Here is a 26,972-nt window from a genome sequence, read left to right on the forward strand (position 1 = left end):
CCATTGTAAGGTTTTCACAACACAGAGCATGTCTGCTCTTGTGTTTATAGAGTGCTTAGAGGAATGGGGCAGACTCCCAGTTGGAACCTCTGGATGCTACTAATAACAAAACACATACACAAAAGGGAGGTGAAAGAAGAGGAAATAATGAAATGTTCTTGCAGCTGCAACAAAGGATCACTATGTGTGTTATTAACCAATACAGCTAATAGGATTTTTTTCCCCGTTTTTACTTTTTTGGGATCAGGGGTCTTCCAAATCTCTGATAAAGTTTCCCCCTTCTATGTACATACAGCCTTATGCTCCTCAGTCTGCATCAAGGCCACCATCTTGGATGAGGAAGGCAGGAGCCTTCAGATGCTGACAATGCTGCTCCTTAAGCTTCAAATGAGAGAAAACGATCCATTTAGCAGCAGCTTCACAAAGTCACAGGTACAAGTAGTAGCTGAATAGGCCCAATAGACCTGATTCCATTTACTTGAGTTTTACTCCATTGATTTCAACACTTTGACACAACTCTGAAATGAGAATCGGGTCCAATATCTTTTATTTGCTTTCAGCCCACCATGGTGTTATGGACTGCTCTAGTTCTGTTTTTCTTCAGGTCATAGGATAAAAGTTCATTCATTATGCTTGTGTTCTTCCCAGGCATGTGGCTATGGGCTGAAGAGTCTTCACTAAAATTCCCGTCTCCAATCTGCAGCTGTCTCAGTAGTCCAGTCACGCATTTTGTTATAGTTTCTCCAGGCAGTGTGTACGGCATTCAAAGTGCAGGATAAACACAGTCGGACATTGATCCTGGGCAAATGAGTTGAGTGGATGATATGAACCTCAATTAATCAATAAATTAAAGGAGGGTAATGTAATTAAAGCCAAGCAATATGGCTTTATAGGAAATAGATCCTGTCAAACTAACTCAGTATGTTTTTGGATGAGATTACAAGTTTGGTTGATAAAGGTAATAGTGTTAATGTCACATACTTAGACTTCTGTAAGGCATTTGACCTGGTACCACGCGACATTGTGGTTAAAAAACTAGAATGATAGACAATTAACATGGCACATATTAAATGGATTAAAAGCTGGCTAACTGATAGGTCTCAAAATGTAATTGTAAATGGGAAGTTGTCATTGAACGGGTGTTTCTAGTGGGGTCCCACAGGGATTGGTTCTTGGCCTACGCTTTTTAACATTTTTGTCAATGACCTAGAAGAAAACATAAAATCATCACTGATAAAATTTGCAGATGACACAAAAATTGGGGGAGTGGTAAGTAAGGAAGAGGACAGCTCACTGATACAGAGCAATCTGGGTTGCTTCATAAGCTGGGTGTAGGCACACAATATGTATTTTAATAAAATTACATGTAGCTATATACATATAATAGACTGTAGGTCTGGAAGGGACCTCAGTAGGTCATGTGATCATCTCCTGCACTGAGACAGGACTAAGTATCATCTCTCTAAGCCATCCTAGACAGATATTTATCTAACCTGTTCTTAAAAACCTCCAGTGATGGAGATTCCACAAGCTCCCTAGGAAATTATCAGAAGGGTAGCTGTGTTTGCTGCTTTTACAGATCCAGACTAAGAGTCCTGTGGCACCTTATAGACTAACAGATGTATTGGAGCATAAGCTTTCGTGGGTGAATACCCACTTCATCGGATGCATGTGACGAAGTGAGTATTCACCCATGAAAGCTTATGCTCCAATACGTCTGTTAGACCATAAGGTGCCAGAGGACTCTTTGCCGCTTTCCCTAGGAAATGTATTCCATTGCTTAATCACCCTGACGGGAAGTTTTTCCTAATGTCTAAACTAAATCTTCCATGCTGCAATTTGAGCCCATTGCCTCTTGTCCTGTCCTCAAGTGAACAAAGGAGAACAGTTTATCACCCTCCTCTTTATAACAACCTATTACTTACTTAAGGACTGTTATCATGTTGCCCCTCAGTCTATTCTTCTCCATGCTAAACAAATGCAATTTTTTCAATCTTTCCTCATCATCATGGTTTCTAGACCTTTAATAATTTTTGTTGCTCTATTTTCGACTTTCTCCAGTTTGTCCACATCTTTCCCAAAGTGTGGTGCCCAGAACTGGATACAGTACTACAATCCAGGCTTTATCAGTGCTGAGCAGAGTGGAAGAAAGACTTCTGTTTTACTTCCAACATTCCTGCTAATACATCCCAGAATTATGTTTGCTTTTTTTGCAACAGTATTACATTGTTGATTCATATTTAGTTTGTGAGCCACTATAACCCCTAGATCCTTTTCTGCAGTACTTCTTCCTAGGCAGTGATTTCTCATTTTGTACTTGTGCAATTAATTACTCCTTCTTAACTTTAAATCTTTGCATTTGTCCAAATTGAATTTTATCCTGTTTATTTCAGACCATTCCTCCAGTTTGTCAAGATCATTTTGAATTCTAATTCCTTCCTCCAAAGTGCTTGCAATCCCTCCCAACTTGGTATAATCCACAGACTTTATAAGTGTACTCTCCATGCCATTATCCAAATCATTTACAAAGATATTGAACAGAACCAGACCCAGGACAGGTCCCTGTGGGATCTCACTTCTCTTCCACTTTGATTGAAAACTACCGATAACTATTCTCTGAATAGGTTTTCCAACCAGTTGTTCACCCACCTTATAGTAGGTTCGTCTAGGCTGTGTTTCTCTAGTTTTCTTATGAGAAGACCATGTGAGACAGTACCAAAAGCCTTGCTAAAGTTGAGATATATCACATTTATTACTTCCCCCTATCCACAAGTCCCCCTATCCCCTGTCAAAGAAGGATACAAGGTTGGTTTGACATGATTTGTTCTTGACAAATCCATGTTGACTTTTACTTTTCACCTTACTATTTTCTGGGTGCTTACAAACTGATTGTTTGATTATTTACTCCATTATCTTTCAAGGTACTGAGGTTAAGCTGACTGGTGAATAATTCCTTGTGTTGTCCTTATTCCCCTTTTTATATATAGGTATTATATTTGTCCTGTCCAGTTCTTGGGTACCGATCCTGTCCTCCATGAGTTCACAAAGATAATCGCTGATGGCTCAGAGATCTCTTCAGCCAGTTCCTTAAGTATTCTAGGATGTATTTAGTCAGGCCCTGCCAGCCTGAAGGCTAGTTCTTAAGTCCTTAAGTCCTAATTTGTCTAGTTCTTAAGTTGTTCTTTTCCTATTTTAGTCTCAGATCCTACCCCATTTACACTGAAGTTCGCTGTGTTAGTAATCCGACCACTGTTAACCTTTTTGGTGAAAACTGAAACAAAAAAGGCATTTAACATCTCGGTCGTTGCTGCATTTTCTATTGTTGTATTTCCCTTTGAGTAATAGGCCTACCGTCTCCTTGGTCTTCCTCTTGCTAATGTATTTGTAGATTTTTTTTTACCCTTTATGTCCCTAGCTAGTTTCATCTCATTTTGTGCCTTGACCGTTCTAATTGGCCATTTAGGAACAAAAAATGTAGGCCATACTTGCATGGGAAGCAGTGACTGAAAAAGATTTGGGGGTCATGATGGATAATCAGCTGAACATGAGCTCCCAGTGCGACGTGGCCAAAAAGGTTAATACAATCCTTGGAAGCATAAACAGGGGAATATTGAGTAGGAGTAGAGAGGTTAATTTTACCTCTGTATTTGGCACTCGTGCAACAAATGCTGGAATATTGCTTCCAGTTCTAGTGTTCACAATTCAAGAAGAATGTTGATTAAATTGGAGAGAGTTTGCAGAAGAGCCATCAGAATGGTTAAATGATTAGAAAGTATATTTTATAGTGATAGACTCAAGGAGCTCAATCTAAGTAGCTTAACAAAGAGACGGTTAAGGAGTGACTTAATTACAGTCTAAAAGTACCTACATGGGGAATAAATATTTGATAATGGGCTCTTCAGTCTAGCAGAGGAAGATATGACACCATCCAATGCTGGAAGTTAAAGATAGACAAATTCAGACTGGAAATAAGGCATACATTTTTAACCGTGAGGGTGATTAACCCTTAGAACAATTTACCCAACATTGAGGTGGATTTTCCATCACTGCCAAATTTTAAACCAAGATTGGATGTTTTTCTAAAAGATCTGGTCTGGGAATTATCTTGGGGACGTTATACTGTGTTTGTGGTGATTTGTTGTTGTTTTTTAGGAATAGCTGTGCTTCTGTTGTATTTTAATAATAAAATTTACTATTACACTACAGCATAATGAACAGGATTACAAGCAGGACTTGTCTGGCCTAGCAGATATCCTTTATACTTTTATAGAGCTTAAGAAGCAGGAAACGTGATGTGCATTTAATCATTGACCATATTCAGAAATATGTTAGACTGACATCTTGTCCTTATCTTTAGTGTATTAGCTATCCCTCAAACCATTGGTTAGCCAGTAGCCAAACATGAAGTATCCAACATTCTCTTCAACTGATCTATGGACACTAAATTTAGAACAGTTCAGCAGCAGGCAGATAAAACATGAAATATGAGCACAAGTGAAATTGCATTAACTTAGATGATACATACATGTATCTATACATGCTAATATTTACTTATATGTTATTATATTATTATATATTATTACTTAATGTTAAGGGAAACAGACTAATTTTAAGAGCGGTATAAATATTTGCTTCAGTTTGAATAAAGAGATCTCGCTAAACACTGTTACTATGTGCTTAATGGTGAGTTTTTGATGACAAGGGCTTGCTAATCTTAAAAACTTCAGCTCAATGGGCAGAGAGTAGACATAAAAACCATTGCTTCCTATAGAAGAAAATTAATACCTTAAGAAAATGCAGAAGTACTTGTTCAAACTTGTGTGATTTTAGAGAAGGATGCATATAAATAGCAGTGACTGTTGTAATATATTTTAGGTGAAAATACAGTAATTTAAAATGGCTCTCTGTAGATCAAAGATACACATTTTTCTAACCAGGTTACTCCTTAATGAATTTAAGGTGGCCCAGTGACATCATGATGTACTGTATTAATGATTAGTCTATATGCATTTTTTTCTGCACAAGAGCATCATTCTTTTAAATAGGTTTATTCCCAGAGGGCAGTACTGTTCCCTGAAGCTTAGGGCACAGAAAATACTTATTTAACCAACTTTTCACTTTGATAGGTACCAAGTGCCCCACTGTATTAGTATTTAATTTTTATTAGCTTTAAACCTTAGAAAAAATATAGGGAAACACTCTAAACCTAAGAAATCAAACCTTGTTATTTTTTGTGGCTGTCAGAACATTACTTTCCCCTGGGAGACAAGTTGTGGGCTTATAGTTGTTATTCAGTAAAGCTGTGTCTTTAGACTCTGAATAGGTTCTCCCAAGCTCACTGCTCCCATATCATTTAGTGCCTATTTTAAGAAAGCTAGCAACTCCACAGCTTTGTTCCTTCCCAATCTAGGTTCGCTAGTCAGCCATTACTTACCTGTGATGACAGCCTCTGCTGTAGCCATGTGCATGAGGGTATTGTCACTCACTGGCCATTTGTCTCCAGACAGCACCAGGTTCCCAAGTCCTCCAATTTCCTTTAGTTCCTCTTGGATCTTTGCACCTAAAGCACTGTTTTCTCGGGTGAAATTTCGATAACCAAGAGCATCCCCTACCCCTGCCAGCAAGACAGCAGCCTTAAATTTCTCCATCACAAGGGACTTTGACACTTCTCACTTTCCTTTTGTCTAAAACAGCCACTGAGTCTGGATCTTTCTTTGTTCCTTTGCCTTCAGCTGAGCTCAACTGACACTTTATATTAGCCATTGTGTCACTGCACAGATCTCGCTGTATAAGGCAAGGCTTGCCTTTTCTGGCTTTGCAGGTGCCACCTCTTGTCCCAAATCCAATGAAGAGAAAATATTTCTTAATCCAAGTATATTTTACAGGGGGTTAGTTAATTGTAAAAACATGTGTGTACAACATGCAAGAAGTGAAATGCAAAGATCAAAATCATTCCTGCAATGCAGCATAAAGCAAGCCAGAAATACTTTGACTATCCACTTTAAGTAACTCTACACCCAGATAAACAAATGTGCGGTGGGGTGTTAATTTTTTTTAACGGCTTGTAAATGAACATGTTTTTCTTTGGTTCTGTAATATTTTAGAATTAGTTTCTCTTTGTGGAACTGATTAAGAAACAGAAGCACAGTCTGCTGTTACAAACGGATGTACAGAGCCCCTCCCCAAATGCAATAGATTCAAGGTTGGCAAATTATGTAGAAAGAAAATAAAATTCAGTAGCACTTTCACATTTCTAACTATATCCAATGGCAAAGTTTTATTATCTGGAGGCACAGCTGGGTTTGTTACTGAATTTAGACAGGTGACCCAGAAAACACTGGCTCCAAATTAAGCTGCCTGATCCATTAAAAAAAACAAAACACCACACACACACACACACACACACATACACACTTTTTTGCTCTTCCCCTTTACGGTAGGAATGATTAACTAATTCATTGTGTCCTTGGATAAAATCAAGTAAAATAATAATTTATACCACACCGTGGACTGGGTCCTTGGATAAAAGCAAGCAAAATGACTTATACCACACCTACTAGTATTCTCCTCTCTAGAAAGGAATGTATTTTTCATACCAGTATGTCCACAGGCTGCATTTTAGCTGTGACAGGAGATTAACATCATATGTTTTGGAATGAATATTAAGTGATGATCATGGGGGCCTAGGAAAATTGTTTATCCAGAAAATGTCCAACTTGATGGATAATCTTATATTTTGAAAAACACTCTTGTACTCAGTGTTTGGTTCACTCTGTGGCTATATATATATGACCAGCCCTTCTGTGGCATAATCTGGGGAGGGAGACTCCAGCCTTTGTACCCAATACCTTGCACCTGAGCACAACTATCCCTGTCCACTCTGTCTACACTGCAATGAAAAAACACAACACTGAGTCCCATCCCACAGCATGACAGCAGTCAAGAGGTCCACAGACTCAAAGAAGCCCAGGGACCCCTGCTTGTCATCCAGCTGGCCTCTGTCAATGTCCCTGTGGCCCTCTGGCACAGCTACCCCTCCCTTAATAGTGACTGATCCCCAGCACAGCACCACCCAGCTCAGAGGGCCCATCTTGTCCCCTGACAATACTGAGCAGCGGAGGGAGCACAGCAGCTCCTGGTGGAGTGGGCAGAGGGAACACAAATACCATCTATTGAGGGTCAACCCTCAAGGAAGGGAGGATGGAAACCCCAGAGGTGGCAGCAATGGGGGAGGGTCAGCTGTGGGAGTAGGATTGGGGACCCTGACAGCCATGCCACTGAGGGGTTGGCAGCACCATACCAGATACAGGGGTTAAAGGGACAGGGTGACACTGGTCTGAGGTGCCATGATAGAGAAGAAGGAGAAGGGGGCACTGCAAGGGACTTGGCACCTAGATCAAGGCCTGCTGGCAGACAGTTGTCTTCCCCTGGGGCTAGAGAGGTCAGACTCATGGCCTCAGATGGCCCCAAGGCCCTCCCCAACACCGCCAAGAAGGCATCCTCCCCATCAGCCACCAAGGTAAGCTCCACCTCAGCACTGACTGTATGTTATTACCTTGGGACTCTCTTCACTCTCTTCTAAATAATTTCTTCTCATCTTGGATACATTTGCAGCATTGTCTGTGATCAAGCTGCGTACTAGACATTTGGATTTTTTTCAGTTTGTTAAAACTTTTACTACTACTTCTTGTAAGTATTTTGCTGTGTATGCATTTCCTGATGTATCAATTGTTTCTGTAAGGAAGACATTCCCTTCTTCTGTTGTCACAGAAGCACATACAATGGGATCATTGTGGACATTGCTCCACCCATCAAGACTCAGGTAAACAATTTTACCCTGTAGACCAGGGGTGGCCAACCTGCGGCTCTGGAGCCACATGCAGCTCTTCAGAAGTTAATACGTGGCTCCTTGTATAGGCACCGACTCCACGGCTGGAGCTACAGGCGCCAACTTTCCAACGTGCCAGGGGGTGCTCACTGCTCAACCCCTGGCTCTGCCACAGGCCTGCCCCCACTCCACCCCTTCCCCCCCCGACCCTGCTGTGCCCTCGCTCATCCCCCACCCCCAGAGCCTCCTGCATGCCACGGAACAGCTGATTGGGAGGTGCGGGGAATGACAGGGAGGCACTGATCCGTTGGGCTGCCAGTGGGTGGGAGGCTCTAGGAGCGGGTGATGCTGCTGACATATTACTGTGGCTGTTTGGAAATGGACATTCATAGAATCATAGAATATCAGGGTTGGAAGGGACCTCAGGAGGTCATCTAGTCCAATCCCCTGCTCCAAGCAGGACCAATCCCCAATTTTTGCCCCAGATCCCAAATGGCCCCCTCAAGGATTGAACTCACAACCCTGGGTTTAGCAGGCCAATGCTCAAACCACTGAGCTATCCCTCCCCCCAATTGATAAATTTTGGCTCCTTCTCAGGCTCAGATTGGCCATTCCTGCTCTAGACCTTTTGCACACTGCTCAATTTCTCTTTCATACACTTTATCCAGCAATTTGCCTTTCTCTTTCATACACTTTATCCAGCAATCTGCGCTGTTGGGAGGACTGTATCCTGGTCTTAATGACTGAACCATGTTAATGAAGTGTGGGTTCCCAATCATATGGAAGGGAGAGTTTATTCCATAAACAAACCGGGCAATTTTTTCATCAATCATCTCTTTTGGTAATCTGCTAGTTCTTATCACAAAACTTATCTGTGGTTGTTTCTGGATGATGGGGATTTTTTTTTCTTTTTGCTACAGGTGATATACTATGGCTATGTGACATACATGATGTGACTGAAACACTATCATTGGCAGATAACTCTGAAATTAGAGAAAATGATGGTGATCTTGAAGGTGGATAGTCTTCAGAATCCTGTACGTCAAGGATGGATTCTCCTAAACAAAACAAGTCAATGCAGTTATTTAATTATTATTACCATACTACTCCTTTAGTATTACTCATTGCATTCACTGACACTCAGAACTACTTTAAAGATGAAATTGTAAAAGGAAGATCTGCCTATTTCAGCTATTTATTTTTTATCACAATTGCATCTAAAATTATAGTACCATAGAGTAACAAACTATTTTTTGCTCAAACATGACAATTCAAGAATAATTCAGAAGGGAGACAGACAGTCCTTAAGAAAAAAGTACAAAATAAAAAAGTTTACCAAGCTGAAGATCCTGCATGTTCAGACATGTTCCTTTCACCATCTTCAATGCAACTTCCTCCTGAGAAGGAACATTTCTTATGATGTTGTTTCATTTGGGCAACCAGGCCTTGCATTTCTTTGTTATACCATTCGCATTTTGCACGCATGCCTGTCTTACCCACAGGTAGAGGAACTTCATTAAAATATTCCCAAACTGGGTCTCTTTTACAGCCTGCTGCCATTATAGGTTTTCCCTTCTATTGAGAGAATGGTATGGTAGATCTCAAATCAATGAAGGATACACTCAGAAAGTCCTCAAGACTTCTGGAATATGCTGCTCAAACAGTTTCACTTTTGTTTCTACTGCTTGTCCCTCCCTTCTCACATTTATCTCCAGACTTCTTCTCCTTGTCCTTGCCCCCAACAATCTTCTATTCATTGAACTTTTTGAAACTTTGCACTTTTAGAGAGAGGTAAGGGATTGACTCTGTGTACACAAATTTGCAGAGGGACAATAGGGTTGAGGTCTGTTATTTCTCACCTCTATATATTATTTAAACACATTTTTGCTGTTAAACAAACATGTTATCTCTGGAGACTCAAATCCACAGTCTGAGAACTGCAAAACTAAGCATCTCTGATGGTATCTTCTAGACTGAGCACTGAGTCCCATTGGATAGATAGAAAGATTAACCTAAATAATCTATACAGAAGCCCCTGGAATACTATACGATTGGGTCCCTAATCCATGAACTATTGGAATTCATTTACAAAACTTTTCTTAAATATTATAAGAAAATATTGTCTTATACTATAGAATTATAATTTATAATCCCTATTCCATGATAAGATATCTTTGAGCTATAATCTTTTCCTCAAAAAGCATTCTATCAAAAAATCCTATTTAAATAAAAAAAAATCTGATAAAAAAAAAATCATTGATTTTTATCCACCCTGCAGCCTCCCCAGTGAATAATGGATATGACGAAAGGCCCTGAGAGAGCACCACAAAGGACCCTTCCAAGCTCCCCCTGCCATATGCCATCTCCAGCAGCTAGATGGTAACTTCCAGTGGAATGCGAGCACCTGAATGTGTGTGGGGCCCCTGAAGCCCCATAGGAGATGGCTGATGGTTTCCCCAGGGACACAAAGGGAAGCAGATGAGCAGCATTGGGGCAGAAGGGCAGGACGGAAGTGAGAAACACCCTTAGGCCTGTAAGGGCTTGAGAGGAATAAAGACTCCCCTCACCAACCAAAATGCCCATTTTCACCATGTTATAGTCAGACCCAGCAGCAAAAGAGGAGGGGAATTTCTTCCCCTTTTCCTGCCCTGCTCCTGCTTGCTGACTGAGGGGGTTCCACTGATAGTGATTTTGACAATGAAGTCCCTGACTGTGCCTTCTGCTGCCAGAAGACATGATGGGGGTGGCCATGGGAGCGGATGGGGAAAAAGCTGAGGTGGGATAATGACAGTGGCTGGGAATCCCCCTCCCTCAGTCTTCCCCCCAAAGATGAAGCCTCTGGAGCATCTGCCATTGAGGGCAAGTGATAGGAACATCTGGGGGGAGGGAACAGGGGGGAAGAGGATGTCAATAATAAAGGGACGAGGTGAAGGGGAAGGCTGCTAACCACTCCCCCACACGAAGCCACATGGGAGCTGGAGGACACAAACACAAAATGGAGGAGTTAATCATGCAAATGAAGGGGAGAGGGGAATGCAGCAGTGTGCATGGCAAGGAAAATTGGCTTCTCCAGCTGCACTGGGAGTTTGGGGGTGTATATAAATGAGGAGAATGCACTGAGTGAGAATCAAAGTGCCGGGGGGGGGGAGGGGAGAACACACACGTGGGTACAAGTGGATGCACAGGACAAGTGGGATTGGGCGAGGCAGGCAAACAGCAAGGGGAGGTGGGCCGGGTGCAGCAGCTACAGGACTCAGAGGCAGGCAACAAATCACAGGGGGGAAGGAATCACAAGGGGGACCACCCAAGATGGGGGGAAGGAAGGAAAAGAAAGGGAAGGAGGGCCTACAAAACAGGGGGATAGAGTACTGCAGGGTAGGGGAAGGGGGGAAATCATACAAGTCAGGGAGGGGGCAGCAAACTGCAAAGGGGAAAAAAACCATGGGTGGGGGGAGGAGAAGGGCAAACCACAAGGGGGAACCGTGCAGGAGTGAAGGGGGAAGGAAGGCAGCAAACTGCAAATGGGAACAATACAAAATGAAGGGGCAGGGGAGGCAGCAAACTGCAAAGGGTGAACAACATGAGGTGGGGGCAGTGAACCGTAAGAGGGGGCTGGTGAGCAGGCTCTGTGTTGAGTGACTCCCTCCCACACACCTTATCTGATTTTAAAAGCTTTGTGCAGGTCACTTTTAAGGGAGAGTCTTTTCCCACCATGGTGCTAGAGGTGAAACAAGTGGAAGCATGGATGGAGTATGGAATCACTCTTACATATTTACAGAGAAGGTGCAAGTAGCAGCTGGGGAAGGGGTCCACACATCAGTGTCTTATTCCCCTCCTCTCAGGAGGATCTTGTACTGTTCCTGAGACATCCACTGTTCTCACTCCTTCAATAGTCTTCCTATTTAAAAAACAAAGAGCATCTTGGTTTTCTCCTCACACCCTCCTCATTTCACTATGAGCAAGAAGGGCTCCCATGGCAAAGGGGCAGCACGTGCTACTGCATTATTCTAGTCAGATTTCTATACCAGACCCATCTCCCTAGTATTCTAGTGTTGCCTTAGCACCAGCTTTAATAGAGTGTCCACCCTAACTTTGATGCTACAGGCACCTGATTACATTTTTTACCTTGCTCCAAGACTGCTTCAGTGACAAAGAAAAACTACCTGGTTTACTTATTAAAACCATGGAGCTCCATATTCCCATTGTCATAAGTTACATAACTTCTTTAAAAAAGCAAGGTGTCTGCCACCTCTCATTAGTGGACTTTCATATCAATTATTAAAAACCGTAGCATAACATGTCCACATGATTTAAGGCTAGATGTATGTGAGATCAATAAAAAGAGATAGGGGCCTTGAACTGCTCCCTAAGGAGTATAGGTGGTGTGCTGGAAAGAATGCCATTGGAAATCAAGATCTATGAGCGGGTAGAGAATTGAGGCGGAAGGAGTTGATGCTAGGAAGTTTATTTTGGAGTTTGCAGCCTGGACCTGAGACAGATGTTTGGTCAACTACATTGTACCTTAATGATTCCATCACTGCAGTTAAACAGCGCAAGAAGGATTTCTAAACTTTTTGAAATATGAGACTGCCCAGCTAAGCAAAATGGACAATTTTCTTTTAAGCTTAAATACTAAAAACCTCATTTTTGTTAGATCTTTGTAATCTGCTGAATGACTGAATAAGAATGCAAGGACCTAACAAATACGCTGAACTGTAAAACCACAAGATTTCCAAACGAGAAGAGAGACGAAAACCAAACACCAAACAATTTATTGTTTTTGATGCATTATATTGAAAGTCTATTTATTCTTTTTCCATTATCACAAAATTTACAGATGTACAGCTTACTTAGCAGCAAGACTCTCATGAGGTGCATTGCATGAGTGAATGCCTGCAGGCTTGTTCTCCTTAACATGACACATGATAAATCACATTGATTTAGAACTATCAAGTACAAACTCCATGATTAATTTAACATATTCTAACAAGTCAAACCAAACAAATTGGCACCAACTTTAAAAAAAATACACAGTGTGTCTAGGCACTAATATTGTACGCAGTGAACAACCTGATGACAGCTTTTTGTATAATTTTTCTGTTATAAACAGGTCAGCTTAGATGTTATCAATATACCGGTTTACCTAAATGCCAAATCATAGCTAGTCCCCTTTGAATAAGTTTGAACAAAGGACAAAAGCAACCGGTAAAGTAAAGTAATTATGTGAAAGCAAGATATTTATATTTAATATGTCTCTGGCTTAACAGCCAAGAGGTATTGTTCTGTGCTATTATGTAAGAGGATCTAGGCTAAATTCCAGACACAGCCTCAGAGGTGCAGAAGACCAGTAGCAACAAGGAAGTGGGGTACTCCACCTAAGCAATAATGAAGTGCCTGCTGGCCAGCTAATTTCACAAACTGCACTGTGGAACTCCTGTCCAGTCTTCCTTACATGGAATCTGTTTTCCAGAAAGAGCCCTAATAGAAGTAAGGCTTAAAAGTGGGTGGATAAAGGTGCGTGTCTCCAGGGAAACTATAGATCCTCTGGAGCACTGAGCACGCCCTTCCTCTCAGAGTCAGAAGGGCAAAAGCAGACAAGCTCAACCTGGTTGCAAGACTCAGCTGAATGATAACCTCTATATTTTTAAAATGTTTTCCCTTAATACAAATGAATTTTATATAGTACATGAATTTAAAAAAAGAGGAAGGGGTGTCAGTTAGACTGATTCTAGCAAGTGTTCAGCATGACCAAATGTTTCACAAGCTCTGCTGTAATGGAAGCTACCCAGTTGCCTATAATAGAACTATAGATTAACGCAATTCATGCTTAGTTTGTAATGTACATAACTATATTTCAGGTCAACATTGTTTGATAAAGGACTATGCTATTGCATTTGGTTGGATAAATATAGTTGAGGATATTGGAAAGTGTTAAACATTTCATATCTAATGGCTACAGACTATTCACCTATTTGGTTCTGTAAAAACAATGCAATCCTTTTTGCTTTTCTTGCTTTAGCTGCATTTGATTTCTGTTGAATAATTTAAATTATGCATACAAATGTATTTCTAAGCAGAGGCTTCAGAGGTTAGTTAAAGTAAAATAGTTTTATTTCTTAGTTACTATAAATATTATATACTAATTGCCCATACAGATAGGAGAAAGTTGTCTAAGGACAGAGACACTGACATCTAGTGGATAAACTGTCAAGCAAGATGTGTTTACAAATGCTCAAGACGGGTAAAACTAGATTAAGAACAATAAAAAAAATGCCAATGGTTTAGTTAGAACACTTCTGCTATGGAACTTACTACAGGACATTTCAGGATTCAGACAAATACAGATTCCCATCCCCACTTTTTACCAGCATGCACAATTTAAATTCATACAAGTGGAAGAAAGAATGGCGGTAATATTTCCCTTGTCAACATGATATTTATGGAGAGATGCTTTATTATTGGAGGTTGTCTTGACATATTAGAAGTCAAGTACTTATTAATAAGTCAAAATGTTAAGAGTTTTTTTTTAAATACGATGAGTCCTGCAGATCTTCATGACTGATGAAGCAAAATGGTACAACAGGTTATGAAATGTTTACATTATTGATATAGAATATGATCTAAAGATCAATCAATCAATAAATTACATAGCTCAGAAGATTAGCTAATGCCTTTAAGAGTCTTGTGACAATTCAGCTCTGACTAAAGGAAAGATCAATCATAGTTGTAAGTAACTAACAGCTCTTTGCTTTAACAAAAACTTTTACAATGATGACGACATACTCAGCAGGATGAGGTAGTGTTTACAAGAGCCCTGTATGTTAAAGTAATATGTTGAATACTTTCCAATGAAACCTCTCTATCATCTGCACTTTTTGTGCTTATGGATAGGAAGACACTGTTGAGAAAGACAAGATTAATCCCTTGTGCTAAACCACAGCGGTCACCTGCGGAAAGGTACAGATCATGGGAAAACAGACATGATTGACCAGATTCAGACTTGGTATAAACAGATGCAACTCCACTGAAGTCAGTGATATTGCATGGATTTACACCATAAGAAGATGTTAGTCACCCTGTGGAGTAACTATGCTTCTTTGAGACATGCATCCCGATGGGTGCTCCATTTCAGGTGCTCATGCTCCTCTTGAGCCCTGGATCCGACATTTTCCATTATCAGGGTCCATTTGGCCTATGAATGTGTCTTATGTATCCTTGCACCTCGCACTGAGGCTATGTAGGGCTGTGTGAATGAACCTCCCTCAGTTCCTTCTCCATCCAAATGTTGCACAGAGAACAGTCTGAAGCAGAGGGGAAGGAGGGCAGGTAGTGGAGCACACAGAGCAACACACATTTCAGAGAACCACAGTTACTGCACAGGGTGAGTAACCTCTTCTTCTTCGAGTAGTGTCCCTATGGGTGCTGCGCTTCTTGTGGAGATACTATTTGGGAGTCACCTGGAGCAGGGAGCTTCAGAATTGAGTCCAGAACTGAAGACAGGACCACAGTACCAAGTGCTGCTCCTGAACTGGAGGCATGGAACAAGACTTTGTGTTGTATGTACTAAACGTATGTACTGAAGATACTGGAATGTTTTTGAGTTATGCCCTGGATGTTGTGATCTGGTAGAATGTGTGGTCACCTGCGGGGGGGAGGGAGGATTTGAGCACCAGCTGCACCATAACAAGTGACAATACACACGGAGATCCACCTTGACAATCTCTTGGCAGAAGTCTTGGACCACAATGGAAACAAACAGTCTAGATGACTTCTGAAATTGATTGGTCCTGTCTAGATAGAAGGGCATTGTCATCCTAATCTCTAAGGTATGAAAAGAACTCTTCTGTTGAGACTTTTGTGGTTTTGGAAAAAGCCAGAAGATAACTGGACTGGTTAAGATGAAATTCTGATAGTACCTTAGGTAAGAACTTATGGTGTGGACGTAAAGAGACCTTGTCCTTGAATAACTCCATAAAGTGGGAAGGAGGGTCTGCCATCAAGGCCCCAATTTCTCTGACCACACGCGCCAACATAATAGCTACTAAACAGGCAGTCCTCCCTGGATAAGTGAAGCAAAGAGCAGATTGTCCTTGGTTTGAATGGAGGTCTTGAGAGACATCTAAGTACAAAGTTGAAGTTCCCAGTTGGAGTGGGGTCCCTAACTTGGGGAAGAGTTTTCCCAAAACCTTAATAAATCTAAAGACACAGGGTGAGCAAATACAGAAAATCCTTCTACTGGAGGATGAAAAGCTGATATTGCAGCCAAATAAACCTTAAATTAAGCTAACTGATAAAGAAATCAAACTTAAGTCCAACAGGTAGTCCAGAATAGCTGAAAGCAACAAGGATTCAGACACGAGTCGGTGGCACCGACACCAATGGCTGACTCTATTCCACTTCTGCAGGTTAATAATTTGGGTTGACTGCTTTCTACTATTCAGTAACATTTATTGTAGTTCCACAGAACAGGTAGATTCTAATCATACGAACCATTAAGGAACCATGCCCTGAGATGGAGGATCCGTAAGTTGGGATGAAGTAAATGACCCTTGTCTGGGGAGAGGAGATGAGGAATGATACGAAGTTTGGTTGCTGTGTGGATGTACAGCTGAAACAGGTAAGGATACCAAGTTTGTCTCGGCCTGGTCGGTACTATAAGCATAATGCTGACCGTATCATGTCTGATCCTGTTCATTAGTCTCCGTATTCGCAGTGCTGGAGGAAATGCATAGAATAGACTCTTCGTGCAAGATAGGAGAAAGGTGTCTCCCAGAGACTGATAGCTTAGACACCTTCTTGAGAAAAAACAGACAATACTTCTTGTTCCTGATGGCAGCGAAGAGGTCCACACCTGGTAGTTCCCAATTCTGGAATATACGGTGGAGCGTTTGGAGAAACACCTGCTGTGGGCATTAGCTGTGGTGTACTGAACTCCAGGGAGGTAAACGGTTGAAATTTGGATCTGATGGGCTGTACGACAGTTCCACAGCTTTATTGCTTCAGTGCACAAGGAGTGGGATCTTGCTCTCCCCCTTGTTTGTTGACATAGAACAGGCAGGCCAAATTGTCTGTCATGATCTTAATGCATTTGCCCTGATGACGGGTAGGAAATGAAGACAAGCATTCCTGATTGCCCTGAGTTCCAACAGGTTGATGTGGAGACTGGTTTCCCTCTGCCCTGAGCTGTGATGGCACTGAGGTGAGCTCCCCATTCCAGCAAAGACGTATCTGTTGTCACAATTATTGTTGGAGTTGGGTGAACAACAGGAGTGCCTACATCAACGTTGAGTTGATCTTTTCACCAGTCTAGGGACTTCTTTACATGGAGAGGGACTGTGACCTGCTTGTCCAAACTGTGTCTGATTTGTGAACAGATTGTTCTGAGCCAGCCCTGGGAGCAGCAGTCATAGTCTTGCATGATTGGTCATGAAGGCGCAAGCTGCCATATGACCCAGAAGCTGTAGACAGTTTCTTTCTGAGGATTAAAGTCTCCCTTCAATGGTCCTGATTAGATGGAATAAAGTTAAGAATCTTTCCATGGGAAGGTATGCTATGGCTGCCATTGAATTCAAATACACTGTATGAACTGTATTCTCTGTACAGGGATCAGTGTGGATTTTCTTACATTGAGCTGAAGACCCAATTCCTGGAAAAGAGAGAGTGATGTCTGAGCAGATGACAGCACTACTTGGTAAGACTGACCCTTGAGCAGCCAGTTGTTGAGGTATGGGAAAACTAAAATCGCTTCTTGACGAAGATAAACAGCCACTACCGCAAGGACCTTTGAGAACACCCGTAGGATCAAGGAAAGGCCAGAGGGAAGTATTCTGTATTGAAAACGTTCCTGGGCTACAGTAGAACGTAGATATTTTCTGTTAAAAGGGTGTGTCACTATATGGAAGTTGGTTTTCAGCCCTGGACCTACAAGACACCTCTCGGCTGCCTCTGATATACGGATTATATCAGAGTCAGAGTCGCCATCCTGAATTTATGAGACTTTACAAATTTGTTTAATAGCCTAAGATCCAAAATCTGGTCTCCAACCTCCATCCTTCTTTGGCACAAGGAAATATCTCAAATAGAATCCCCTACCCCTGTGAGGAGCTGGGACTGGCTCTATTGCTCTTAACTGAAAGAGAATCTATTTCTTGCTTCAGTAAAGGCTTGAGAGAGAGAGGGAGGGATGGATAAAAAATGGACAGGGTAGCCTGATGTTATGACCTTTATGACCCACTTGGCTGTAGTGATCCACCTCCAAGCATGCTGGAAAGGGAAAAGCAGTCTTCAAAAGGGGAGAGATGGGCAAAGGGTTACAAGCTGCTGAATCAGAGGTGTGGGAGGATTCAAACCCTTGACCAACTGGTCAAAATTGTTGTTTCAATGATGATTTGGAACTTTTGGAAGAAGGAGGAGCCGCTTTTTTTCTCTGGAACATATGCCTCTTTATGGGGGGTTTGGTGCATCCAGAGATCTTAAAACGGCCATGGAGTCTGTCAATGTGTGAAGAGACTCATCTGTGGTTTCTGCAAACGGCTTTCAACCATCAAAGGGGAGGCATTCAACAGTGTTCTGAACCTCTCTCGGAAACCCTGAGAGTTGGAGCCATTGCACCCTGCGCATAACTACTACCACACAGATGGAGCTGGCATTGGTGTATGTGGCATCCAAGAACGCTTGAGAAGTTCTAGCTAATAACAGACCCTCGGCAATAATGGCATGAAATTGTTTCCTCTGTTCCTGTGGAAAATCAATAAAAAGACTGTAAATGTATCAGTTTGTGAAATTATTATTTGGCCATGACCGCCTGATAGTTTGCGATCTGAAACTGCAGAGTTGAGGAAGAATAGGACTTCCATCCAAAGAGGTCTAAATGCTTTTGGCCCTTGTCATATGGGGTAGACAGAGTAGTGTTGCTTACCCAACTCATTCACCACATCCACCACCAGAGAATTACGTGAATGATGTGAGAATAAAAATTCAGAATCCTTTTATCCACCTGTTTTCAAGTTAGTGGAATGTTACAAGATGTTTGCCAAACTGTCTTTGCTCAGTCCAGGAACGCCTCATTAATGAGTAGTGCAAGTCTAGTGAGTGTTGCAGATTGCAAAAGGTCAAGCAATTTGTGTTGCAAATCCTTGACCTCTTTGAGTGGTATTTGAAGAGTACTGGCTACTCACTTTATAAGGTCCTGAAATTGCAGGAAATCATCAACCATCGATGGTGGTGGAGGTATAACTGCCACATCTGGAGATGATAAAGAGATAGGAGTGAGGGGTGGCTTCTTCATCTGCCCTAGACTTCTGTTCTTCAAACGTTTCCTTGTATTGGGGACCTGGTTGGGGAGTAGAGGATTGAACATCTCTAACCTTCCAATGTGTCAGAACTGGTTATCTGACAAGTTGCTATCAGTACTCAGCCCAGGGATCCCAGTATGGCCATTGGGAGGAACCAAATGGGAGAGAAAGTGGCATCCAGGGTTGGACCCACCATCCTTGGTGTCAAGCCTGAGGATCTTCCCTATGGGAGTCAAATAACAGATTTCTCTGTGGATGTGCAAGAGAACCCTGGATGAGACTGAAGGAAGTCTTCCTCCTCCTTGGGTATCCTCCAATGGGGGAGCACAAGTGGAAAAGGGTGGAGAGTCCAGCAGTACCAGAGAGCGATGGTAGTCCAGAGACTGGGCTCTTGATACCAAGAAGCATTTAGTACCCATGAGCAGTAGAGATTCTGGTCCATCAGCCATTGATAAGTCATTTGAGTATCTGAATTCCTGTGGTACCAAGCGAAGGATCGGTACCGCCATGGTAGCGTGCTTGGCAATTGAAGCAGACAGTACTATAGATTTTGAGCATACCAAAGTAGGTACCGGTGGTGTCACACACTTTGGTTGTGTGATATTGGGTTGTCCCAACTAGGGAGGTGCCAACGATAAAGCCATGCTCCGTGGTAATAGGCTGGAGAAGTGCTTATCCTTGTCCTCCTTGTCCCCTATAGTCAGTACCAGGGCTCTGTCAGAACTCTGGGACTATTTGGACTCACTGGTATTGGAGGAGTCTTTCACCTCTATGGTATGAAGCAAAGAGGTTGAGGCTTCTGATACCATGGACTTAGTGGGGGACCAAGATCTTTTGAGAGCAGTCTCCTTATGATGGGAGCCAGTGCTCCTCTTCTTGGGAGACTTCACTGTGGCCTCACAAGTCTTCCCCTTACTAGAGGAGATCTGTGCTGAGGTCAAAGGGGCACTGGATCTGTTTGGAGACAGATGTCCAAAGCAGGGATATCCTGACATGACTCTCTAAAGCAGGTCGAAGGGAGTGCTCCATCAGCAGCAGCCTCAACTTGATCTCCTGGTTCTTCCTTACCCTGGATTTAAGGGCCAGGCAGAAGTCTCCTTCTAGTAGACATGCGACTCTCCCAAGCGGTGGACTTAAGAGTGGCTGCCGCTGACTGGGAGATGTTTGAATCCTGTAGAGCTAAGTACACCATGCCAGGAGAGAAAGGCTTCCCAGAGGGAGGGAGAGGCACAAAGTTAATCCTCAAGCTACTTATCTACTAACAACTATTTAATGCTAACACTAAACTATAAACAAGAAGTTAGCCAAGGCACGCTCCAGGCAGACGCATTAGGGGTCTAGCTCAGGCCAAGGAGGAACTGAGAACGAACTGAGGGTGGATTGCCTGCACAACCCTATGTAGCCTTGGTGTGAGGTTTAAAGATATTTAGGATGCTTGTGTGGGCCAAACGAACACGGCTAATGGAAAATCTCTGATCAAGGGTTTAAGGCACATTCGCACCTGAAGTGGAGCACCCACCGAGACACTATTCAAAGAAGAACTATTATTTGTTTTACAGAATATTTAGAACAAGAAGCAAGAGGCTTCATAATGTAGAGAAAAAAAATCACCCCCCTGCCAAAGGTTTTTGAGAAGGGGAGTTAAGATATACTGTCCATAGTGTGGTTGTGTGTGTTTATTTTCCCCCTTCCTTTTTGGGGTTGAGATATCTGGAACTGCATGCACAGAATATTGCATTTAAATGGAACCTAGCTATTTTACGGTAAATTGAAGGCTACTAAAATCCTCAAATCCCACCAATTCATTATTTACAAAAAAGTAAATGGAAAATGTAAAGATGAAGAAAAACTGAATTATGTTTATCTATCAATTATGAATTATAAAAATGTGTCTTTGGTTGTTTTAGGGTCTATTTAAAAAAGACTAATCAATCAACAGTGTAAATAATCATATTCAAACCATTCTTGGAGTCAAAACAATGTAGAGCAGTCCTTGTGCAGCAATGCTATTGATAGCTAACATAACCACACACACATCAGGTGAACACTGTGATGAAGAAGTTGCTCTTACAAGGGGAAAAAAACAGTCATGGTCTGTACATTTTTGAGAGCGTAAAAATATAAATCTAGAATCCTGGCACCAAGAAAAAAGTGTCAGTAAGTGTTTTGTTACAAGTTTATATTAGGGCAGATACTTACACAGAGCTGACTTGTATAAAAATACACCATACTACATAAGTTTTATTTAGGGATTTAATTTATATACCACAAATACTGCTTTTAATATAAGTACAATATAATACAGTTTTAATTATGTAACTGCTGGTGTTCATCTTGGATCATGAACTGAATGGCATGCCGTGCTGTCAAAACTTTAAAATGGCTTCTAGTTAAACTTCTCCAAAGTATAAAATCATGCAAAATCTACATCCTATATGATACAACCAGCACAATAATTGAAGCCAATATCCTATGAACAGCCTGGGCTATCTTGAGTTTCTTCTTGCTGTGTCCATGAGTCAGCCATCATTTTCTTTAGGCAGAAAGGCGCAATTTCAAGTTTTGTCAGTGGCATCTTGCCACGACTATTAAAACCAGTGACGGTGTGCAGTTATTGGAGAAAAGGTCTTCATTACCTGATAGAGTTCAGACTGCAAACTTAGTCCATTTGGAAGTGTCTGTGGTTAGGAGGTTTTACGCTTTACTCCTGTGACTACTGGTCGTGCATATTCCACAAAATCATCTATGAGAACAGGCCATGCTCCTAAAGAGAAGTCAAACAATGTAAAAAGTCATAAAACTTAAAATAAATCTATTTAGCTTTTAAACACAAGGGATATCAACTTCACAGCATGACCTATATCTTAGTCATTGGACTGGATATAACAAGGTGATGGCATGGGCAATCTTTCACAAAGAAAACGTGCCTAACTAATAAAAGAAAACATTAAAGCATGTTCTCTCTGAGCTGTACTTCATAGCGAAAACTATTTGCAAGTTGTATCATAATTCATATTATGAGATGTTTATAATAAACTTGAGTTGAAAGCAAGATTATGGTACTCCTATTAGAGACATTCATATAATGGGAACTATTCACATGCATAAAGATACTCAACATGTGTATGTGTTTGTAGATTTGGGACTACAGCATAACATATGTTCGTGAGAATATCAAAATGCAGAAAGATATTTGTCCTTAATATTTTTTTACTAGAGGAGATAATGTTTAGTTTTTATTATTAGACACTTACATCGATTATGAACTAATGAATATTTTCATAAACTTAATTTTCACTTCCAGACTTCTATATGCTATTAAAAAGCTAGTTTTGTGTAGATATTTTTCTAAGTTTAGTAGCCTTAGAATCATAGAACATCAGGGTTGGAAGGGACCTCAGGAAGTCATCTAGTCCAACCCCCTGCTCAAAGCAGGACCAATCCCCAATTTTTGCCCCAGATCCCTAAACAGCCCCCTCAAGGATTGAACTCACAACCCTGGGTTTAGCAGGCCAATGCTCAAACCACTGAGCTATCCCTCCCCCCCAGTTTAGCTTAATTAAATTAGCTTAATTTAAAGCTAATAAATATTTTTGTATGAAAATACACAGTATTATTTTGGCTCCTGTAACATAACATGTTAGATGGCACGTACTGTACCAGTGCAGTCCAGGACTGCTTACCTGCATCTGCATATTAAAGCAAGATCCTGTTCAGCCTACTTACAGGCAACATTCTCGGCAGCAAATATGATCTAGTATATTTGTAGCTCTGCTCCCGATAGTAGACATTTTAAACATTGGGTATAAATTGTGTTTTGGCGTTTATTCACAGCATTATTTCAATTTTGCTAAATCCAATTTTTAAAAATATTAAAATTCATATTAATTACCTTCCTCATCATAGTTTGACATATCATCTGCAATCATATTTCCAAAGTCTAACAGAAGATTCCAAGTATCTTTTGGGATTGATCTTTTATGGTGTTCCTATGTAATATGGAAACAAATTATATTGTTTAAGATACAAGTTATTTTCAAATTCTGCAGTTACTTTAAATTCAGATTTCACAAAAAAAAAAACCTTACATTGTTATATACTAACACCATCTTGTAGAATCCTCCTTATTAACACTGAAAGCTTTCTAAGAAAACTACTAAATAAAATATTTCTAAAAAAGGTAACTGTATAGAGCACATTTAATAGTACTGATTTATTTCTCCTGATCCACTCACATCAATTAATTATTATTATTATTTTAAGAACGGTGACTGTTAGGATCAAGCACTCAGACATGCAACCAGCCAAAGTCCAGATCCCTACTCCCCATTTGCAATTCTGGTTGCTTCAGCAGGGGATCAGACTGTATTTCCTAACTTCCTCCCCAATTTGGAAAGCTGCAAGATCAGCTCCACTTCTGCCCAGCAGGGGAAAAATAATCACCAGATGGCATGAGGAATCAAAAAACTGGTGTGTGGGTGGGTGGGTACAGAGGGTACAGGCTGAGACAGGCATAAGGTTGCTGGAGAGAGGCCAGGAGATTGTGGATGAAAACAGTCAATGGCAAATGGGAGAAACCCAGTCACGGGTGGGCAGCAGGCTAGATATACCACCAAAAAAAAACTAGGGAGGTGCTATAATGGAACCAAAACAAACCTCTGGTGCTTCCGTATGTATGTGAGTCCCTATTAGATCATAAGCATTTCAAAAAATACTACCCCTTTCCACTGCCTCACACAGCTTTTAGTGGAGTAGCAGCAGCAGCAGCGAAATATCTATAACAAATATGTTTTAAAAACAAGAGTATTCTTCGGGTTTTGCACTGGGACTCACAGGTCAGAGCACCTCAAGATTTAAGCCAGCAGTCCCCAAATTTTTGAGGGCCATGCTGCCTCCGCCCCCGGAGCCGGGCATGGCTGGGGGAGTGGGGGGAGAGACGAAGCAGACATGGGTAAGGGGGCCAAGAGTGGGGCCAGGGACCGAACCGCCGCTCAGCTCCTGGCCCCGCTTCTGGCCCCAGCCTCAGCCCCAGGCGGGAATGGAGCCGTGGCCAGGGGCTAAGGCTGGGGTGGGAGCAGAGCCGCCGCCAGGCCCACAGCCAGGCGCAAAGCTGCACCGAGGCTGGAGATGGGGCCACGGTTGGGGGCAGGAGTGGAACAGAGCTGGGGGCAGGGAGGGACTGGGTGGCGCTCCTTCCCTGCCCCTTCGGGGGCTGGCCTGGATCCGCCGTGTGTCCCCCACCCCCAAAAGACCTGCCGTGTCCCCCTAGGGGAGCAGGCCCTGTCCCAGGCACAGTAAAATTGCTCCCCCGGGTAAGCGCTAGCGCCTATATACACATATGCATGGGAAAGGATTTTGGGAGGGGTTGAAGTGTGAGTGTGGAGCAAAAGATTCCTTTGCAGGTTGCAAGAGGCCAAAGGGGGAGGAAGGGAGAAAGGAACAGGTTAACTTGACGATCCAGCTAGGTCTGAAAATAAGAAGCTGACTCCAGCTGCCCAAGGCCAATGCACACAAGCAGACTCTCTAATGCCAAGAAAGACGGGAGCCTGGATTCCAAACCCAACCAGCCGTGAGAAAAGAGAAGTAAGCTGAACAAGACTGCAGGGGATTGCAAAAACTAGTGAGATGGTGAAGGCCAGCGAGGGGGAAAAACAACGGTTTTGCGTCCCTGAAGCCGAGGAAGCCACAGAAAGCCAGTTTGGACTGGTACAAAGAGCACAGGGGACAGAAGTCACTTAACGAAATGCCCCTGGAAGAACCCAGGACTTAAAAATCCTCTCAAGAGCCAAAGCAAGTCAGAGATCAACAGCGGATCCTGGACGGCCTGTGCACAGGACAGAATTCTCGTCCACCCTTCCCCCTCTTCTTCTTATGTTACACCCAGGCTTGGCCAGCCTTGGGTTGAGCGTGTGTGAATATGGAAGTGGGTTAGGGCACGGGCACTAACACTTTCTTCCTTCCTTTGAGTGACGGGGGAAGCCCCCGCGCTCACTGCTGTTATTTTATTAATAATGTGACAGATTTATGTTACCAATATGCCTGAGGCATCAGGTGATCAGGCTGAGGCCGCAGGATCATTAGGGGAGGAGATGAAGGAGCACACCAAGTGACTAAGTTTTAAAGTTTTATTAATAAAATAACAGCAGCTTTCCTGCGCTGTTGATCGGAGAACTTTGGTAGCAGTCGTCCCAGCCACGCATGCGCTGCTCCCTGCCTGCCACAAGGCTAGCCAGTGTGCATGGGCAATCCTTCCTCAGTTCCTTCTCTACTGCACAGTCAACAACTAGAACTCTGAAGTAGAGGGGAGGAGGGTGGGTCGTGGAGCACCCACAGAGAGACACATCATTATTGCACAAGGTGAGTAACCTTCTCTTCTTCAAGTAATGTCCCTATGTGTGCTCCACTGTAAGTGACTCCCGAACATTGCCCACCACTGGAGGCTGGGACTTTGGAGTTGAGTCTGATATGGATGATAGTACTGTGGCACTGAATTTGGCATCTGCAGCCAAATCCCCCAGGATGGCACAGTATTCTGCAAAGGTATGTGCAGATGCCCAGGTAGCTGCTCTGCAGATTTCTGATATAGGGATACCCTTGGAGAACGCGATGGAGGAGACCGACCTCCTAGGATGTGTCTGTATTAAAGACAGGGGTATTACATTACACAATTGGTAACAGAGTCTAATACAGTCTGAGACACACTTGGAGAGTCTCTGAGCTGAAATCACTGTACCTTTTGACCTATTTGCAATGCTAGATGAGCCTTTAGTGAACTGATAGAGTCCTGACGTCTTGAGAGTCAACAGGTAGTCTAGGATCACCGGCAGGGTGGATGTATTAGGGATGATACCTTTGGGCTGGAATCAGATTTGGAATCTCTTCCATTTTTGTGGATAGGTACAGTGAGTAGCTCCTTTCCTACTATGGAATAACACCTCCTGTACCTCCTCAGAGCAAGATGTCTCTATGTGAAAGACCCAGGCTTTGAGATGTAAAATCTGCAGGTCAGGATGGAAAATGCACCTCTCATTCTGCGACAGACAGTAAGGAGTGATTAGAAGAATCATCGGTGGACTTAGTGTCAGCTGTGACAGGTAAGGGTACCACATCTGTCTGGGCCAGGTGGGAGCAATCAGTATGATGTTCACTCTCTCTCTTTTCACTGTCAACAGGACTTTCAGTATTAGAGGGAATGGGGGAAAGGTGTAAAGAAGGCCCTTGTCCAATGGAGGAAGGAGGGCGTCTCCCACGGAGTGTTGTCCGATCTCTGGTCTGGAGCAGTACTGTGGTCATTTCTTGTTCTGGTAAGTAGTGAACAGCTCTAACATCAGTGTCCCCCATTGTTGGAATATGTTATGGAGTACCACCAAATCTATCTCCCATTTGTGGTCATGTGGGAATTGGTGGCTGAGACTGTCCCCCACTGTGTTGTGAATTGCCAGTAAGTAGGCCACTGATATTAAGATATTGTGGGAGATACACCAGTTCCATAGTTTTAGTGCTTCTACACACAGGGAATGAGACCTGGTACTTCCCTGATCGTTTATGTAATACATACAGGCCATATTGTCCGTCATGACTCTTGTGTGCGTATCTTTGACCGTGGGAGGAAGTGAGTGCACACATTTCTGACCTCTCTGAGTTCTAGTAGGTTGAGGTGAAGACATCTCTCGGCTGGAAACTATTTGTCCTGTATTGTGCGACCACTGAGATGTGCACCCCATCATCTGAGGGATGCATCGGTGGTCAGAAGCAGAGATGGGGAAGACCGAACAAATGGGATTCCTGTATAGATGTTCACTGGGTCCTTCCACCACTCCAAGGATTGCTTGCCCCTGGTGGGCACCAGT

General features: G+C 42.5%; 2 protein-coding genes across 6 annotated transcripts in view; both read right to left on the minus strand.

Moving 5' to 3' along the window:
- Window positions 1-7,661, minus strand: part of ADPRHL1 (ADP-ribosylhydrolase like 1) — a 51,237-nt gene extending 43,576 nt beyond the window's left edge. The window contains exon 1 of one of the 2 annotated variants that reach the window (XM_037897222.2): window positions 5,435-7,661. In XM_037897222.2, the coding sequence (XP_037753150.1) occupies window positions 5,435-5,648 (214 nt within the window). In that variant the 5' untranslated portion in view covers window positions 5,649-7,661. The remainder of the gene's footprint in view (window positions 1-5,434) is intronic. The other variant, XM_007063833.3, reaches the window with a different exon arrangement.
- Window positions 7,662-12,602: 4,941 nt separating this feature from the next.
- Window positions 12,603-26,972, minus strand: part of DCUN1D2 (defective in cullin neddylation 1 domain containing 2) — a 57,903-nt gene continuing 43,533 nt past the window's right edge. For 3 of the 4 annotated variants that reach the window (XM_007063832.4, XM_043535999.1, XM_043536008.1), the window contains exons 6-7: window positions 23,015-23,111; window positions 12,603-21,886 (exon numbers count right to left, since the gene is read on the minus strand). In XM_007063832.4, coding sequence (XP_007063894.2) covers window positions 21,807-21,886; window positions 23,015-23,111 — 177 coding nt within the window. In that variant the 3' untranslated portion in view covers window positions 12,603-21,806. Of the gene's footprint in view, window positions 21,887-23,014; window positions 23,112-26,972 lie in introns of those variants that run through there. The other variant, XR_006287460.1, reaches the window with a different exon arrangement.

This window comes from Chelonia mydas, chromosome 1 (genome assembly GCF_015237465.2).
Source record: "Chelonia mydas isolate rCheMyd1 chromosome 1, rCheMyd1.pri.v2, whole genome shotgun sequence".
NCBI lineage: Eukaryota > Metazoa > Chordata > Testudines > Cheloniidae > Chelonia > Chelonia mydas.